The sequence below is a fragment of the Daphnia magna genome, linkage group LG4, assembly GCF_020631705.1.
Source record: "Daphnia magna isolate NIES linkage group LG4, ASM2063170v1.1, whole genome shotgun sequence".
Lineage (NCBI taxonomy): Eukaryota > Metazoa > Arthropoda > Branchiopoda > Diplostraca > Daphniidae > Daphnia > Daphnia magna.
The window spans coordinates 12946064-12962871 of NC_059185.1; the positions used below are offsets into that span (position 1 = coordinate 12946064).

At 40.3% G+C, this 16808-nt stretch overlaps 4 protein-coding genes, 3 long non-coding RNA genes and 1 other non-coding gene across 20 annotated transcripts; 4 read left to right on the forward strand and 4 right to left on the reverse strand.

The window, feature by feature from the left end:
• Nucleotides 1-1004: 1004 nt before the first annotated feature.
• On the reverse strand, nucleotides 1005-7735 carry LOC116920241 (cyclin-dependent kinase 14). 2 transcript variants are annotated; one of them, XM_045172780.1, is made up of 10 exons: nucleotides 7468-7735; nucleotides 7047-7401; nucleotides 6682-6962; nucleotides 6333-6611; nucleotides 6178-6269; nucleotides 5927-6101; nucleotides 5445-5846; nucleotides 5131-5383; nucleotides 2403-5065; nucleotides 1005-2258 (listed from the first exon to the last, which is right to left on the reverse strand). In XM_045172780.1, the coding sequence occupies exons 2-9, from the start codon at nucleotides 7123-7125 to the stop codon at nucleotides 4956-4958; spliced, it is 1671 nt and encodes a 556-aa protein (XP_045028715.1). In that variant the 5' UTR covers nucleotides 7126-7401; nucleotides 7468-7735; the 3' UTR covers nucleotides 1005-2258; nucleotides 2403-4955. The 2 variants fall into 2 exon arrangements, with proteins under 2 accessions (XP_045028715.1, XP_045028714.1); XM_045172779.1 differs by having other exon boundaries at nucleotides 7047-7735.
• A 773-nt stretch (nucleotides 7736-8508) lies between these two features.
• Nucleotides 8509-10497, forward strand: LOC116920340 (probable ATP-dependent RNA helicase ddx17). The gene is made up of 3 exons (XM_032926554.2): nucleotides 8509-9347; nucleotides 9548-9778; nucleotides 9882-10497. Exons 1-3 carry the CDS (start codon nucleotides 9284-9286, stop codon nucleotides 10283-10285), a joined length of 699 nt encoding a protein of 232 aa, XP_032782445.2. The 5' UTR covers nucleotides 8509-9283; the 3' UTR covers nucleotides 10286-10497.
• Nucleotides 10498-10845: 348 nt separating this feature from the next.
• LOC123471471 lies at nucleotides 10846-13353 on the reverse strand. The gene is made up of 2 exons (XR_006645953.1): nucleotides 13228-13353; nucleotides 10846-12716 (listed from the first exon to the last, which is right to left on the reverse strand). It is a non-coding gene; the product is annotated as an uncharacterized LOC123471471 (long non-coding RNA).
• LOC123471462 lies at nucleotides 11194-13800 on the forward strand. 3 transcript variants are annotated; one of them, XR_006645910.1, is made up of 5 exons: nucleotides 11194-11326; nucleotides 11405-12639; nucleotides 12721-12827; nucleotides 12890-13191; nucleotides 13256-13800. XR_006645910.1 is itself a non-coding variant. In XM_045172806.1 (2 exons), exons 1-2 carry the CDS (start codon nucleotides 13110-13112, stop codon nucleotides 13624-13626), a joined length of 453 nt encoding a protein of 150 aa, XP_045028741.1. In that variant the 5' UTR covers nucleotides 12714-13109; the 3' UTR covers nucleotides 13627-13800. The 3 variants fall into 3 exon arrangements, 1 of the variants encoding a protein (XP_045028741.1); XR_006645909.1 differs by having other exon boundaries at nucleotides 11405-12827; XM_045172806.1 differs by lacking the exons at nucleotides 11194-11326; nucleotides 11405-12639 and having other exon boundaries at nucleotides 12714-13191.
• Nucleotides 13655-13796, forward strand: Trnai-uau. Its single transcript has 2 exons — nucleotides 13655-13692; nucleotides 13761-13796. It is a non-coding gene; the product is annotated as a tRNA-Ile (tRNA).
• Nucleotides 13801-13889: 89 nt separating the features above from the next.
• LOC123471470 lies at nucleotides 13890-14301 on the reverse strand. Its single transcript, XR_006645952.1, has 2 exons — nucleotides 14168-14301; nucleotides 13890-14088 (listed from the first exon to the last, which is right to left on the reverse strand). It is a non-coding gene; the product is annotated as an uncharacterized LOC123471470 (long non-coding RNA).
• Nucleotides 14260-15180, forward strand: LOC123471461 (perlucin-like). The gene is made up of 4 exons (XM_045172805.1): nucleotides 14260-14406; nucleotides 14492-14559; nucleotides 14625-14754; nucleotides 14824-15180. Exons 1-4 carry the CDS (start codon nucleotides 14370-14372, stop codon nucleotides 15084-15086), a joined length of 498 nt encoding a protein of 165 aa, XP_045028740.1. The 5' UTR covers nucleotides 14260-14369; the 3' UTR covers nucleotides 15087-15180.
• Nucleotides 15069-16720, reverse strand: LOC116920435. 10 transcript variants are annotated; one of them, XR_004392623.2, is made up of 5 exons: nucleotides 16462-16718; nucleotides 16269-16364; nucleotides 15511-16186; nucleotides 15283-15433; nucleotides 15069-15221 (listed from the first exon to the last, which is right to left on the reverse strand). It is a non-coding gene; the product is annotated as an uncharacterized LOC116920435 (long non-coding RNA). The 10 variants fall into 10 exon arrangements; XR_004392625.2 differs by having other exon boundaries at nucleotides 15511-16191; XR_006645948.1 differs by having other exon boundaries at nucleotides 16269-16388.
• Between the last annotated feature and the right edge of the window lie 88 nt (nucleotides 16721-16808).

Consider the following 16808-nt stretch of genomic DNA (forward strand, 5'->3'; position numbering starts at 1 on the left):
ATAAAAAAAAAAGGGTTGAGAAAACTCGGAAAACAGCACACTTTGATCACGCGCCTTACTTTTATGTCTTTATAACAGATAATCAAGAGAAAGCAGCAGAAATAGAACAATCAGACAAGTCCCTTTGGTAAGGCAGAGTGCAGATAAATGTGTGTCTTAGCTCGTAGTGCTTGCCTGAAAGAACTTGGTGCAAGCACAGAAACATATGCTACATAGTGTGCACATGAAGATGTGAATAAAGGTATTAAAGAGGTAGAACTACTAGAACAATTTAATATAGTTCACCTTAGGCTGACATCATGAAAGGTCTTAGTCATTTCGGTATCCATCTGCAGACAGCCGAATGCAGAAGAAATTATAACTGATAACCAGGGTCTGCTCTAATCCAAATTAGAATAGCATATTTTCTCTGACATATTTTGGTTGTTTTCCAAATCAAACGTAGCCATGGCTACTACAAAATGCTTGCCTGTTCCTAGTTCTACTTGTAAAGCTAAAAATAGTGTCAGTATAACGCTAGTTTTCCTCTTCCTTTTGCAACTTACCCGTTATAGTTGGAAGTGGTGAGGTAATAACAGCTATGCAAAAATGATGACACCGGCATGGCAGACACGACAAAATGCGGTGGCACTAGTTTCGAGAATGGCCTAAAATGCAAATGCGACACGCGAAACCATTTTCGACTAAAAAGCTTAACTCGGTGCGGAACAGAGTTTCTCGTTTCGCAGTTTAAACGCTTTGGGTTCATTCGTTCCTCCTGAATACATGGCAAAATCAATGATCAGGAATCATAAAAGAAATAAAACAACGAATTGTAGTCTTACTTATTGGGTAAATTGAAATGCCACGACTTTTCGCCATTCACTTACTAAACTGTGGCCACACACAATGGGCTATTCGTTCTGCTAGACCGAGCACAACTAATAAGAGAGCGAGTGAAACCAGTAATAATATGGATTTACTATGAATGATTGCCGTAAATTTAGCTATTTGAAACGCCGAAATTGCATTTGTGTCCCATTTTTGTATTTCTGCAAGTGTACTACGTACTATAACATCACGGTTAACAAACAATGCTTTGCTTTCCACTGCTGTGTGTCTCGTCCATGTGGGCATCGCCTTCACACGGGGTTCGACCACTGCTGTTCGACTACCACTTTCCGTTTTTTGTGTTTATTTAATTTTTACAGAACTAAAGAAAATAATATAGAACATAATAACCTTGAAATGTCCACTTGGCTGAAAATATAAAAAGCCGCAACTTCGTTTCGGTGCAGTCATCGAAGCGATAGCGAAACGCACAGAAAATATGTCCCCATTGGCCGACAAATAAGAATAATGTCACCTTAATGTTTTTTCATAGAAAAATTGCCAACGACAACAGGAAGAGACCGCCCATGTGGCATTTCCTGTCGGAAACACGCCAAGTTAGCGAGCAACATAAGCAAAAAACGAAAATGCATGTCTTGGAGACGTAAACGTGTCATCGTACAACACACAAATTTCAAGTTTACATTAGTACTCGCAGGAATGCACAGATTCTTTTTTTTTACAAGCAAAAAGCTCAAAATCCATCTTTAAAAAAAAAAAACGATACCCGGCAAATAAAAGAAAGACAAGCCCAAAGGTTCTGTTCTCTGTACAGGAAAAGTAGAAAAGGGCAATAACCGACAATGATATCTTATGACATTATATGTCTCTGACATGGGTTTCACTCAAGACTTGTTTTGCCATCTAACTCGTCAACTTGTAACCAGTCAACTATTGTTCTACGTTCAAATCCTACCTCTTTTTTTTTTTTTTTTTATTTTAGTTGTTTGGTTGACTGGTTTCTTATTAGATTATTATTGAAAGCGGATAGGGAGACACAGATCGTTAGTAGACATGCCATCATATTCGATTGTCGTCTGCTATTATTTTCTTCCATCGGACGATTTCCTCTTGGATGCTGGGAGGTGCAGTTGATGGCTGAAGATCCCAAACGAGATGTCGATTGTCGTCGGGTGATGCGTGATGAGATGATTTTTTCAACTGGGAAAACAATTGAGATGCTGCCGGCGAGGTGGCTAAGATGGCGTCTAGTTTGGAATTGATTTCGCTGACTTCGGAGCCAACTTCTTGGATGTGTTCACTCAGTTCGTGATGCCAAGCGTAATGGATGGCAAACAGACAGATTTCACCAATTTCAGTAACCCAGTGGGGGAAAATGTGGTAACTTTTCACACTATCCAGAACATTTTTATTTTTGTTTTCAGTTCCTGTTTTTCATAGTTGTGGAAAAATGATTAGACTTTAGTTGACACTACCGGCACAAAATGAACTCTGTAGAAATTCATGGTCATTTTCTATATTTGATTAGAAAATGAAGCATCTGTCACTGTTTCTAATTGCTATTGACTTACCTGTTTCTTTGGAGCTGCTGCTGATGAACGGCAGTCCATTGACTTGCCAGGCGAAACAAATCACCACAAAGAAAGTCATTACCCGCACAAGCATTTTGACAGACTGACTCTTTGACGCGAGTGTGGGAAAGAAAATATCAAACTCTGATTTCGGTTAGTAGCAATATCCATGGAACAACATGGCGGCTATTCTTTTTTTGTGTGAAGGGGGGGTTTGGACGGGGGGAAAAAAATCGGTTGTTTGGTGCTTGGTACGGAGTTGGAAATGAGCTGCGGCGAATGTTTCACAGTTCATTATATGCCCCGGCCTGCCTTCTGCTGGAGGGAAAGACAAATTGAAATAAAAACACTAGTGAAATGGCGTAACCCGTTCCTGATCTCCCCAACAAAAAACAACTAAAAGAAAATTTTTTTTTTCTTTCTTCCTCTTTGTTTCCTTTTTTTTTTTCAACCAAAGTTTAAAGAAAAAGGGGGAAATGAAATGGTTAAAAATGGGAAAACTGGAGAAACGGCCTGGAGGGCATCGTGAAGCATCGAGCGATGACCCCGAACCCACGTATCTAACGTTACAGCATTTTATATTTCCTTGATTTTGATGCATTCCCTAACTGCGTGTATCGGATATTGCGTCCCCGAGCCCGTCAGCTTTCTGAACTGTGAAATGCATACCTTTCTGACTGAGGCGGATCTCTGAAAATGCTATTGAAGTACGTGTAACAATGGCTATCAGCATTGTGGGGCTCACCTGTTATACACCCCTTCCCCTTAAAGTGGAAATGAATAATTCGGCTTTTCAGATAAAGATAGAGCGTTGGATCAGGAAAATAAAAGATAAAAAAAAAAAACGTGATTGATGATCCAACTTTTTACTGCTCGTTACACAAAGTGGAAGCTCCGGGATGATTCTTCGTTGTCCAGGATCTCAAGACAATCCACTTGTTGGAGAAATGACAGGTAAGCCTAGTCCTAGTGAGTAAGACCTGACAACTCGATCGTCCATCACAGGTAAGCGAAGGCATCCAACGGCAGCAACAACTGGGGTGAAAATTTGAACATTGATTAGAGCGAGTGGTGTGTGGGGGGCGCGGAACTGCTTTTATTTTCGGTGGAAATCCAATGTTTTTCTTTCTTTCTGGGGGTTGATACAAGGATGATTGTTTGATAAGAAGAGACAGCAACGACACATGACATACGAGGACAACGACGAGGATGGCAAACGGTTAGATTTCTTTCTTTTCTTTTTAAATTCTCTTGTTTTGACGGACGAAAACGTGTCTCTACATGGTTCACTTTGTTTGTTTGTTCTTTCCCTGGGACGTCACAGTTAATACTCTTTTTTCTTTTTCGATAGTCATCGTTCAACAATATAACAGCATTGAGGAACCAACAAGAATCTTGAGGGGGGGAAAAAAATGAATGACGAAAAGTCCTAAATAGATTTACATTTGTGTTTCTCGATTCAAAAAATAAAATAAAATAAAAACATGGTGGAACGCGGGGGAGGTTACTGGAAACAACTATCGTGAGGAAAAATTAAAAAAAAAACCCCCGAAGAATCGACCATTTTCTTCAGTGGGGGGGGTATTTCCGGATGAAAAGAACAAATGCGTGGGTTTATTTTGAACGGACATGACAAAGAAAGATGACGACAGCAGATGCACTAAATGTTTGGTTTTTTCTCTCCCCACCTTTTTCTTTAATAGGACGGTTACAACGGGTAGTAGTAGGAGTAGTATTGATGGACGAGTAGACCATTCGACAAGGTGAGGGAACAAACAAAACAAATGGCAACGATGACACGAAATTAAAAGAGAAAAAAAAAGGGGAAATTTTGGCATCAGAAATTGGGGTTGAGGGGGAGGTACTGCGGGAAAAGAAATTGTGAATCATGCCCATGTAGAGCAGAGTGTCAATACAAGTTCGGTTCAAATAATAAAGGGCCAATTTAAAATTGGTGGGCGTGGTTTCCGGCTATGGAAAAACATCTGAGCTCATTTGTTATTCTATCAAACAGGAATAGTATTGCTGCCTTCATTAATGTTGCACGACAACTATAAATGATTACAATTAAAACCAAAAGAAAAAAATGGGTTACTAGGAAACAACTGGCCACCCTCGGAAAAAAGATAAAATAAAGAGGGACAACGTCAAAACTTAATGAGAAAAAAAAAAAAAAAAATGTTTAAAAAACCCAACAAAAAGATGGACATGCTTGTTGCCGATTGGCTCTATATAAAATGGGATACGAGCAAATGATTATTCATATTTTCTAAAATATTTCTTTTCCCGGAGTTGTTTCACAGAAGCTAAAATGAATGATTTTTTTAAAGTAAATAATACCGTTGGTTTTCCTTTTTTTTTTACCGAGTGCGTTAATTTAAAATGAAAAAAAAAAAGGAAGGACTTTGTTGTTGGGATCGGCTTATATGGCTGCATCATGAAGTATTATGGAACGGATTTCGAGAGTGGAGGGGAAATAGTTTTTTTTTATAATAAAAGGACGAAAACTATCAATTAGTAAAAAAAAAAAAGAAAAGAAAATATATATAAAAATCAAAATTTGGCCTTATTTTTGAGCTCCTGGGCAGCTCTCAAAACGACGGGAGGGAATTTTCTCTCTTCCGGGTAGAGACCGACGCCCGGCACAGTGAAAATCGACACGTCTAAAACACAACACAAATTGTTTAGTTATTATCACATTAAAAAAAACAATCGAATATAGATTTACCGTCAGATAAGTTATACAATTGGGAGGGTAGTTCCTGGAAGAATTTGTGCCGGACGGCAGTTTCGCCCGTCAGTCGGATACTGGGCTGCAATTGTAGCAGTTTCGAGGCCAAATTCTCGGCCTGGCTAATGTCGTAGAGGCGCGGGAAAGCGTGTCCTAGCCTCTGAGTGCGGTAAAAATTCAAACGTTGCGGCTTGTACAGCGGCAGACGTGACACTCCGGGCCACGTCGCTTCCGTTGGCGTCCCCAAAATCTGCCCCATTTCCAATTCGCATTAGACACACCATTTTCCACAGTTGTATGAAGAAAAATACCTTGAAGATTCGTTCCAATTGATCGGCAGCGTCTTTGACGCCGGGGAAGGCTGGACTGCCCGTCAAAAGCTCGACGAAGATGCAGCCGACGCCCCACAGATCCAAAGGCGAAGAGTATTGCGTTGAGCCGAGTAGGACTTCGGGCGGCCGGTACCACAGGGTGACGACTTCGCTGGAAAACGTGTGCGACGGCACCGACTGGGCGCGGGCCAGCCCGAAATCAGCCAATTTGAGTTCGCCGACTTCGCTGATGAGCAAATTCTGCGGCTTCAGATCCCGATGCAGGATCTTGCGCCGATGGACGTACGTGAGGCCACGCAGCAGCTGAAACAGGAATAGACGGACATTGTGAGCCTGCAATCCGCCCGGATGCCTCTCCAAATACTGAGCCAAATCGGAATGCTGTTTTGTTTTTGTTTTTCGTAAAAGAAATGAGTCCATTAAAAAAATAACCCGATGTTTCAACAGTTCGACAGACTTACGACGTATTCAAAGACGAAGGTGAGCGACGTTTTCGTATGGACGATGTCGTGCAATGTGACGACGTTGGCGTGACGAAGATCGCGTAATAGAGAAGCTTCACGGATAGCCGTGAATGGAGCACCTTCCTCTTCCTGCAACCGAATTTCTTTCAATGCAACCACTTGCTGGGTCAAACTAGAATGCCAGAAAACTGCAAGTCAGCAACGCGATACTTTTTTGTTTTTAATGGCACGGATTTTCTTTCATTTACTTGCTGAACCCTCGGTAAACGGTCGCATAAGACCCTTCTCCTAGCTGCTCTAGTCGTAGATAATTCTCAATTTTGCCAAACGGACTGGTTCCCTATTGAAGCAAGAAATTTTGATTTAAAAAAAGAGTTTTCGTTTAAAATAAAATGGCATTTACCCCGAAGGCTGAGTATCTTTTCGAGCGACGTATCGACTCGGATGGCTTTAAATTGATGGCGGATGCGCTGGGTAGGACGACATTGGCTCCAGGCAGGTGCGGATCGATGTGCTGGTGTCTATAAACTTCCGATTTGGGTCGCTGTTTGAGATGCGATGAAGACGATTTTTTGCTACGTCTCAGCACCACTTGTTCACCTTCAACCGTTGCAATTCGGCTGCTAATGTCTTGAGCACAGGCGTCGTCACTACCCAAACCGGAATCAGCACCACCAGAACCCTTGAACAACAATTTTTTTTTAATAATCCATAATTAAAACTGAAATAAAGATTAACGATTTGGAAAATACCTTTAATTTTTCAAATTCAGGGTCCCGGCTAGCAGTGAGCAAATCTCCGTCACTTAACCTGAGCCTCTCCCATCGCAAATCTGGCTCGACCCCACCACCAGCTGCATCACCATTCTCTTGTAGAGAGTCTCTATTTTCACTGTCCAATTTATCCAGGTATTCGTCAGAGAAACCTGCTTTGCCTCTCATGCTCAGCCCATTGTGGTCCTTGCGATATCCCATGTGAGAGAGTCTGGTCTGAGATCTAGTTCGGCTGATGGACCAGTCTTCTTTAGCTAGAGCTGTTTTTAAAAAGAAAATAAGCTCAACATGAATGTATGTCACAGCAAGCACAAAAATAATGGCAGAGGAATGCCAACACTTACAGGCCAGCCTGCCCAAGCTGTCGCTGAGCCGTTTCCTCAGCCTCGCCACCTTGCTGAGTTTGTTCTTGGTTTCCGACATGACGTAGCTGGAACGAGGAAACTCTGGGTTTTCCAATAAAGTAGCAACAGCACTAATACTGAACAAGCACCTGCATTTTTTTCTATGAGCAACTGATGAGGACGATGAGATAGGGAAACACTAGAGATAGGGTGGTCATTGCTGAAAGGCTGCAATATCTTCTCGTCGCGAATCCCACACACACGCACGGTAGAGCAGTCGAGGTCCAACCTAAATTTGGGCGGTTTGAGCCGTGATCGAGTGGGTAGAGAATGTGGGAGGGGAGACCGATCGAATCTAGCTTGAAAAATCAAGGCTCGATAAGATAACACAAAAACAGTACGGATCCATGTACGCGCATACGTTTCTCGTCTATTAGAGATTTCTTGTTATTCAGCTCACTTTCTGCCCAATTTCTCACGCAGACTCGTTACAAGTTGAACGAGTCTAGCTGTCAAAACCGACTGACAGTGTAAGCAGCCATTTGTGTGTGTGTGTGTGTGTGTGTGCGTGCTACAATGCCATGGCTAGCCGAGGTGTGTGTACACAGCAGAAAGCAAAAGAAAAAAAAAGGGAGGGAAGGCTGTCTTCTATTTCTATTTAGAAACAGCGTTGTCAAATTTAGCAAATGATGATCTGTCAATCGATCCGTTAACAAACTGGCTTTTTTGTTTTTACAGGACAGTTCTAGAGATAACCAATTTTATGTACATTTTGTTTGGTGGGTCATTGAAATTGTCGAATGGACCAATAACGTCTTGATAAAAAAAAAAGTAGCAGTCCTACAAGTTATTCCCCCCGAGGCGATAGCGTGAATAGATAGGCCAATTAAATCGTTTCCACGGTCGGGACACGCAAACTATGCAATGCCCTTTCCCAACAAGAAACTGAGTCACACGCAAAGACCAAGTCGTTGGTCGGTTCACCTTGAAAAAAACAAACGATACAGCGAAGACAAAAAGAACAAAATAAGAACTTGAATGGGGCGGACTCGGTCGTGCCTTATTATTCGTCAATTGTGCGTGCGTACAAGAGGAACGCGTTCACAACAATAGCCGCTTGAACAATCTGGAAAAGGTTATAAAATATGGATAGAATCAATGTCTCTATATGGGGACTCATTAACTTTTTATTTTTCCTTTTTCCATCACAATATTACACCCACCAACTTCCCTTTCCTTTGTGATGGACTCTATACACACACACCTTGTACACACAACCATCACTCAAGGGCGTGGCTGTAGCTGAATCCGTGTCAGCGTGAATGAATGATATTCGTCCCCCACCCCTCTTTCATTTTCTCTCTATGCCACACGACAACCCCCTTCCCCTCATATATGTAGCAAACCTTGATGATCCGTAACTAGTACGGAATAAATAAATCAAACTTTATTTACATGAGGCTCGATGTCGACTGATACGGCTTGGGTGGAGTCCGTGCTTTTAGCCCCAAACTTTTATTTTTTCTTTTCTTTTCCTTTTTCTGATGCAGACAAAAGACCTGAAAAATGCATAAATAATCCCTCCCTTTCTTATTTTTATTTTTATTTTTTTAAATAACAGCGGCGCTATAGACACCGTATTCATATTTCGTCATTAAAGATAGCTTAACGTGACACTTTCTTTCTGATGAATTAAACAGGGATTATAAAGCTTACATTCTGGCAAGTGAACTCTTTATCTTGCCTTAGCACACAGCTTTTCAATATTTAAAAAATGTTTTCAAAGATAAATCCGACGCATCATTTCCTACTTTCGAAAACAAATTTGAAATGTGGGTCAAAATATTATTAGTACGTTTAAAAAAAATATATGTATTGTCGAGTATGCAAATGACCGAGGATGATGGAGGAAGAACGAGAGAAATCGCATATAGACGGGAAATGATTGCATATAAAACTCAAGGGTAAAACCGAGTCCAGTTTAGTTGGGGATTTTCCACACGATGACGGCCAAAATGATCCAGCACACAAAGAAAGTCTAATAATCGCCAAACTATTCAACTGTTTCCGATCAATAAAGAAAATCGACCTGTCTGTGCCAGACCTTTTGTGATGGATGGATATAAAAGTGACTCGAAAATGGAGAGTCTGCTGTCCAAACGAATACGTTGTCCCCGAACTGAGCAGTTGAACTATTGCTCGATTTCTTTTGCCCGCATTATTTTTTTAAAACCATCATGTGCCAGAAGCCCATCGCTTTAATGGTATTGATCGCCATCTGCTGGCTTTCTTTGGCCAACGGTAAGCATCATTAGTTTTCATTACTGTTATTACACAATAATAGCCTCTCGGCCAGAACTTATGGCTTTTTATTTGCTTCAGGCCTTTTTATGTACAAGATCCCGTTTTTTCCCCCCGATTTCTGGTATTCCATCATCATCACTATGATTGTATTCCTTTATTTTTTTCGTTTGGTAAAAAAAAAATGGATAAAAAAATAGGAATGCCGACATTGACCGGTAGCCTCAATAACAGAGATCGATCTGCCGTGGAGACTGGCGATCGATTAAGACGTCAAACGGATTACTCGCAAGACGAAACGATCGTAGTTGACGCTCCCGAAATCTACGACGACGCCTACGCCCTTACGGATGACTCGTCAGCTGATGGCAATTTAACTTTACGGTTCGGCTCCGGATATCATCAACAATACAATCCGTTCCAATATGGCGGTATTGCTCGTTCTTTTTTCATGCCATAAAACATTTGCATTCCTGACATTCAGGAAATCGAAAGCAAAAAAACGTCTAGTTGATTTCAAATGTTTTGCGGTAGGATGGAATGCTTACGGTGGCGCTGGGCAACAATATCCCAACAACAACAACAACTTCCCAGGGGGTTATCCTGCATATCCTTATGGCCCTTACAACTACAATAATTACCCGGGCAGTAGCAACACGACGATGAATCCATTTTACAATTATAATTACAACAATGGCCACGGATATTATTACCCAATGAATACGACATCTACTTCGACGACGACATCTACTTCGACATCTACTTCGACATCTACTTCGACATCTACTTCGACATCGACCACTACGACGACGAGACCACCTTATGGGAATTATTACGTATTCAATTTCCGTGACGGTTCCGGCAACCAAACTGCTATTGACGATGGGACTTATGGCGATGTAGGTCAAGACGACGGTTTCAAGTTTGAGAACCGTTAAACACCGATTTCAAAAACTATTCTTCGTGCACGATTGCGATCGAGATAATTATCTCATGACGTAACTTTCTTGTCCAATCGACCAAGCATTATCGTATTACCTTTTTTTTTTAATTAAAGAATATAATTGCAACCTATGAATCCCTTAAAATTAAAATAATACATTTTCCCTACAGATTTGCACTGACACGAAATAAATTGCAGTTTTCAAAACCTCTTGTACATTAATTCTATATTACGCGTAGCAAATTTGATCGAGATTAATTAGAGTACAAATATAAATTCACGACCAGAAACGCTAGTCAGGCAGTCAGTGCCCTCTCGGTACGTGGCAACAAATTACACTTACAGTTTCACTTCACAAAAACACTTGGTTACATGTTAACCGATAAAAAATAAGCTTACCCACGCACGGGCAGGCGATGTGGAAACCTTTTGACGTTACACTTTCACAGTTTTAGGTCCAGGGGCGTATACGTACACTTTATGCTCTGTATCAGCACGAACATTGCACAACAGTTCACGTTTCAAATTGTCTCGACAAAGGCAGTAGCTTCGTGTCAGTGGTGCCACTTCGAAAATCGGGAAAACTCGGAATTTTTTACAAAAGACCTGAAAAACCTGATTGCCAGATCACTGTAAACCTGCTGAAAACTTGCACATTTTTCTAAAAACCCTGCTAAAAACTTGAATTTTTTTTTGAAAAACCTGAAAAAACTTGCTGAAAATTTGTTATATTTTCATGAAAATTACCTTTTTAAATCTTTATCTGTATTTCAATTTCAATTTTTGAAACAGTTGAACATAGAAGATCATTAAGAATAAGACAAACAGAAAACGTTAACTGGATTAAATATTATGGAACGAGAATCACATTGTGCATCACGAAAACTTTCGATTTTCATTGGAAAATTTATCAGAGAAATTCTCTGATAGAAGGAAAGGACTTCTATTTGACTCCATCTCTTTCACCAGGATCGACAACTGCATTAGATTTGACTTTTGATACTACTTCGAGTAGTTCGTCAGGAAAGATATGATTGTGAGCGCTTTTTCCTTCATTTAAAACCATTTTTTAATATGCAATAAAATCATGAGTGTGTCATTTTTTTTTCGTCAGTTCAAATCTGATGTGGACGAAGAAGACATGAATTGGGGCCAACTACTTTGTTTAACACCAAAATTCTGAGCAAAAACGAAGAAATGGTTTAAATAAATATAAAGGATCTGAGGCTTTGAGCATGGTTTTTCCTTTTTCGTTCAGCAGAGCAGATGATTAGACGAAAACGACAAGCCGTAAACGCGGCCAATTCCAATTTTTTATATGTGGCGTTGTCAACTCATCTAATTTACGCCACTTTTTTCTTAAAAACTGAAAAAATGTATAAAAAAGACACAAAATAACTGAAAAAAACTGTGAAAAACCTGCAAAAGTGATAAAAACCTACAAAAACTTGCAAACCTGCAAGATAAAAAAGAAAACTTGTCCAGACCCTCAAAAACCTGCAGAACAGGTTAAAACCTGCAAAGTGGCAACACTGCTTCGTGTAGACTGCATGACACAGTGATGTCAGATTAGTTCAATCACCGATAACCAAGATTTATCAAGCCAAACATGTGTAAATAGGACACATCTTGACGTTACAGTAATCCACGGCTGTTTCATAAACAATAAATCAAATAAATGGATTACCAAATTTGGAAAAGACATTGTTTGTAAATATTTTCGCTTTGACTTTGGTGATACATGCAATGCTGTTGCGATGAACGACACAAAGAAGTCCATGCTTAACGGCACAACTATTGGCGCCACAAAATGTGTGTTGTGCCAACGTGTTACCCGGAGGCGTTGCAATGCCAATTGACGTGGTTTGTTTATCGTCTTGTTGAACAAGTTTACCCGCCCATATCCGTGCCATCCGAATAATTACTCATCTTTCAATGACGAAATGTTCCGGCTCGTTGACTGATTGAGGAATGTTATAAACCTCAACTCTTTCAAGGCCGATTGAACAGTTTTTTCTCACGCTGATTCACTTGGTTTGAATTCTTTTCCAGTCGTCGACGAATTCTTCACCACTTCTTCAATTTCATAGATTTCGAGGGAGCTCTTCTCTTCTGGGATGTTTGACCTTCGGAACAGGTATGGTGCGATAAAAACTTGTTTTTTTAAGTCTTTTTGTGTTCGTTAAAGGAGTCTGGTTTGATGGCACAAGACGTCCAGTCTACGTGGATGGAAGTTCCCCCTTTTTTTGGAGGTTTTACCTCCCTTTCCGGGACACGTAACTTGCTTGTTATCTCGAAGCCATTTTATTTTCATTAACTCGGTTAATTGCTTCTTGGCGGCCAAAACAGGTTTATTTTGTTTCTTTCCTTGTTGAGTCTTATTAATTTATTTCTGTTTGAGTCATGCCCACCTGTCACTGCGCCATCTAGGAAATTTTGAACTTGACAATTTACGCAATTAAAATGGAACCGCTATCAAAAATTGCGGTCATTAGGCTAGTGTTTCACGCCTCCGTTACACAGACTGCAAAATGCATGTATGTTACTTTGACCTACAATCAGAAATGGGCAAACATAGCACATTTTAAGTATGCTACAGGTATAATAATCACGATGGACGGGGGCCCTGTACATACGGCCAGCTAGTATCTATCCTCAGTCATTAAACCACATAAACATAACGGTGATGCCGTAAGAAATCAAAAAAACCAATATGCTGGATACTATGCATATTATTTTGTCGGCTGCAAGGGAATGAAGAAAACAAAAAATTATGCGTTTGCAGGGTACGGAAGAGCAGTGATGACTGAGCCAGCAAGATGGCCACAACGTTAACAACGACGTGCTTATCCCTCTATTTCCTAATAGTTTACGTTTGCCCCTTCCTGACTGCAGCATCAGGTACGTACATTTACACGTGCTAATTCATTGACTTACGTTTTCTTAATTTCCCGTGAATTTTCAGTGAACGGGATTTGGGATAAAAGCGGTGGATACAAGACAAGTCGCGGTACGCTGAATAATCCCGTACTGATTTACATCAGTACTCCAGATAATCATCTTGGAGACACCAACGATCTGTTCAATCAAATCGATTATCAATCACTGCTGGCGGAGGCGGCCATAAGTGAACTCCCCCTACCGCAAACGACAGTACCGCCACCTTTGGAGCTCAATCCTACGCACATCAATTTCCTTGTTCGTTTTTTCCGTTCCTTCTCGGCTATACCTGCAATTTTTCGCCCTCGACGACTTCGCTGCCATATCTCACCGACGGTGGCCCTGTTTGATGATTTGAATTGTTTCATGAGTTTAAAGAAAAGAATTAAAACATAATTACGATGGCTTTGCTGTTAAAACACCAGCTCCAGTGGCGCAGTTGGTTAGCGCATGGTACTTATAGGACAGTATTCATGTTAATAGGAGAAAAAAGCTGCACAAAACATCGCAGAAGTTGAAACGTATAAGAAATGCCGAGGTCGCGAGTTCGAGCCTCGCCTGGAGCAAAAATTTTTGTTAGTTTTTTACTTGTTTAATATATTATAATTTATAACCGTTTCCTGTGTAACGAACAAAAATCACGCGGACCGACACGTGGCAGAAATTGATAAATATAATTGTATTTGCATACATAACCGTATTGATACAAAAAATAAATACGTTGCCTTTAAAAGACATGCCTTCTGACATTTTAAGACGATGTGGTTCACGTGCAGTAAAATGTGATTGATAAAGCCCACCGATAATAAAAAAATGATCCGTCGTACGTGCACATTGCCATCGCCCAGCAACGAACATCTAGGAGCAAAGTGATAATAAGTGAACAACTTTTTACATAACGTCCAATGATTTCTGTATGGATGATTGAAAAATGTACGTCACGTGCTGCTGTGCGTTGCCCGTATTGGTTGTCATGGCTAGTGTTCATGGGCCACGTAGGCAGGTGTCAATAACCAAAGTCCAATTTGTTTCCATGAGCTTGAGATATTACGGCAGGTGGCACGTTAAGATATAAAACCGACCATTATAGAAAAGCTGTCCATTCAGTTTTCAGATCGACGACTTAACTGAAACCAAAAATGAACAAGGCCAGCTGCATTATTATTGCTCTTTCTGGTATGTTTTTTTTAAAGATTTTTACCAACCTTTTAACTTGGATAAAATTTTAAAACATCCGTTGTGGTTTCTGTTTGATTAACAGCTCTCATCAGCGGCACTTTTGCTGTTTGCGCTCCAGGCTTCTCTGAAGTGGGAGATAAATGCTACACGGTAAGATCAGTTGAAATCCTATCAGACGTGTGCGCCAACTGAATATTTTGTTCTTTATTCCATAGGTACCTGGCTTACCTCAACGATATGACTTCTGGAGTTCCAACGAATTGTGCAGCGTCGCTAAAAGCAATCTTTTCCACGTCGAAACCCTAACCCAATGGGAAGAACTTAACACCTTCCTCGTTGGACTTGGTATGATCTAAACTGAATTAAATTATTACGTGAATTTTATTTCGGAACTTCAATTAAAAAAAAAAATAGGTTACTATGATACCTACTGGACGGGAGTGGCTGCCGAAGGTCATCCTGGTCTCTGGGTTGTTAGATCGACTGGCTATGAATTGAATCTTGCAGCTGTTGAATTCAAAGCAGGAGCTCCGAGCAACTCGGCCACCAACTTGTGCCTGGCCATTGAGTACCAGACAGAACTTGGCCGTTACCAGTGGGTCGACTACCCATGCACCGACCCGTACGTTATCGTTTGTGAGCCCAGGGTTTGCTTGGCAAATAACAAAAAGTTTTAAGTACTTATTGTTGTGACGTGAATAAGCCCATTTCTCTTTTGTACACGACTATTATCGAACGAATGCTCGACACCAATAAATTTTAAAATCCAAATTGGTGGAGTTGTTGTGCTTGGTGAAATTTTTGGTCAATTACTAAAATTAGAATGTCAAAGCAAATTGACGTTTTGTTTTGAGCTATTCTAATTTAGAATACCTAGTTTTGTTGAGTTAGTATAGAGTTGCTTGTAGAGTTGCAATCTAGGTTAGAATAGAGGAAAGTTTCCTGGTACCCAAGGCCTGTGTTCATCACTTCAAGCTGAAAAATGATTGACGAAATGGAAACTACTCGATTTCTCTCATGCTAGCTGAAAATGAAAGTTTTGAGATGACGTACCCCATTAACGAAGTGGAGTTACGGATTTTGCTTGGATAACGGGTATACCTTTCACATCGTACAATCTCAAGTGGAATGGATCCTGTAGAATCGTCTGACCAATCTTTCAAGCTTCCAGTGTTTGTTGATCTGGGCGGAACTTGACACCATAGCTAAATACGTGCAATTGGTCAACAAGAAAATCAAGTCCATCTTCATTGTAGAAGCTCTCTCCAAATCCTGAAGCCAACCATCTAACGTAACGTAGGATTGATTTATCACAGTGCTTTGAAATGGCGGTGCTTTTTGCCAGCAAAAAACTTCTCTCAGAGGTTCAGAGGTTCGTAGATCGTCGAATGCTGCTCAAGGTAAAACAAAGTCACTCTTAGACATAGCTTTCAGTAGAAAGATGACCTAGCTCAATGTCAGTGAAGAGTAAGGCTTCTCATTTTCCACAGCATTTTCTATTGCAAGCTGTAAGTTGGTAATTTCCTCTTTAAAGTTTGAGAAGTTAATTACATCAAACATTTTCCATGATTGATGTATCCATAACATATCAGAATAGCAAAATTGGATTCCATGTTCCATGTGTGAAAAGATTACAGTATCCTGAAGATGGTTTTGGTAATCAGAAACAATGCCTTTGAGTATTTTCTGATAAGATAAGATCAGCATTGAGGTTTCCAGCTCTTCACTTCCAAGCGGTAAGTACTGTTTGAAGGCACTTGAATGCCATTTTGCCAATCTGTGCTATCATGTTCATTATAGTTGGATTGAAGAATATGCAATGTGCTTGGTCTGCAAGTCAACATCTTATTTTAAAATACCTCTCAGCGCCTTTTGCAAACTTTCATTCATAAAAGCATTTAATCCTAAATAAATGCATGTAAAGTAAATCTGTTTGTTAGGGAAGCTTGTGATTTCTGTCTTAAAGAAAAGAAAAATGCCTAATGGGAATCAATGGTATAAAAGACAACCATAATTCAAATTGGCACAGCCAACATATGCAAAACATTTTACCTTTCGGATCTGGATTTCAGCAACATGGCCTTGCCCCAGAAGAAATCCGTAGTTGATTCAGCAAGATTTGAGCCCTATCCTGATTTCTTTAACAATTTATTCAAATAAATAACTTTCCCTGACTTAAACTTTCGGCTGATATTAATTTCAAATTGACTAAATTGCAAGCCAGAACAAGTCATTCGCATGAATCTCGTCGACGTTTTGACGATGACCCTAAACCTGAAACACCAGGTGGCAGAGTATTGCAGAACAATGTTATAGGCGGAAAATATTATGGACCCAGATTATACACAACCACGCAGGATCATATATTTGATCGCATCAAACTACCGTCGTAAAAAAAG

Bases quoted from the DNA above. Each gene is read 5' to 3' on its own strand.
- LOC116920340 (XM_032926554.2), top strand. From the start codon at position 9,284: ATGTGCCAGAAGCCCATCGCTTTAATGGTATTGATCGCCATCTGCTGG. The intron at 9,348-9,547 runs GTAAGCATCATT...ATAAAAAAATAG, and splicing joins CTGGCTTTCTTTGGCCAACG to GAATGCCGACATTGACCGGT. The intron at 9,779-9,881 runs GTATTGCTCGTT...GTTTTGCGGTAG, and splicing joins CAATCCGTTCCAATATGGCG to GATGGAATGCTTACGGTGGC.
- LOC116920241 (XM_045172780.1), bottom strand. From the start codon at position 7,125: ATGTCGGAAACCAAGAACAAACTCAGCAAGGTGGCGAGGCTGAGGAAA. The intron at 6,270-6,332 runs GTAAATGCCATT...TTGCTTCAATAG, and splicing joins AAAGATACTCAGCCTTCGGG to GGAACCAGTCCGTTTGGCAA. The intron at 5,066-5,130 runs GTAAATCTATAT...GTTGTGTTTTAG, and splicing joins ATTGTATAACTTATCTGACG to ACGTGTCGATTTTCACTGTG.
- LOC123471461 (XM_045172805.1), top strand. From the start codon at position 14,370: ATGAACAAGGCCAGCTGCATTATTATTGCTCTTTCTG. The intron at 14,560-14,624 runs GTAAGATCAGTT...TTTATTCCATAG, and splicing joins TGGGAGATAAATGCTACACG to GTACCTGGCTTACCTCAACG. The intron at 14,755-14,823 runs GTATGATCTAAA...AAAAAAAAATAG, and splicing joins CACCTTCCTCGTTGGACTTG to GTTACTATGATACCTACTGG.
- LOC123471462 (XM_045172806.1), top strand. From the start codon at position 13,110: ATGGCCACAACGTTAACAACGACGTGCTTATCCCTCTATTTCCTAATA. The intron at 13,192-13,255 runs GTACGTACATTT...GTGAATTTTCAG, and splicing joins CTTCCTGACTGCAGCATCAG to TGAACGGGATTTGGGATAAA.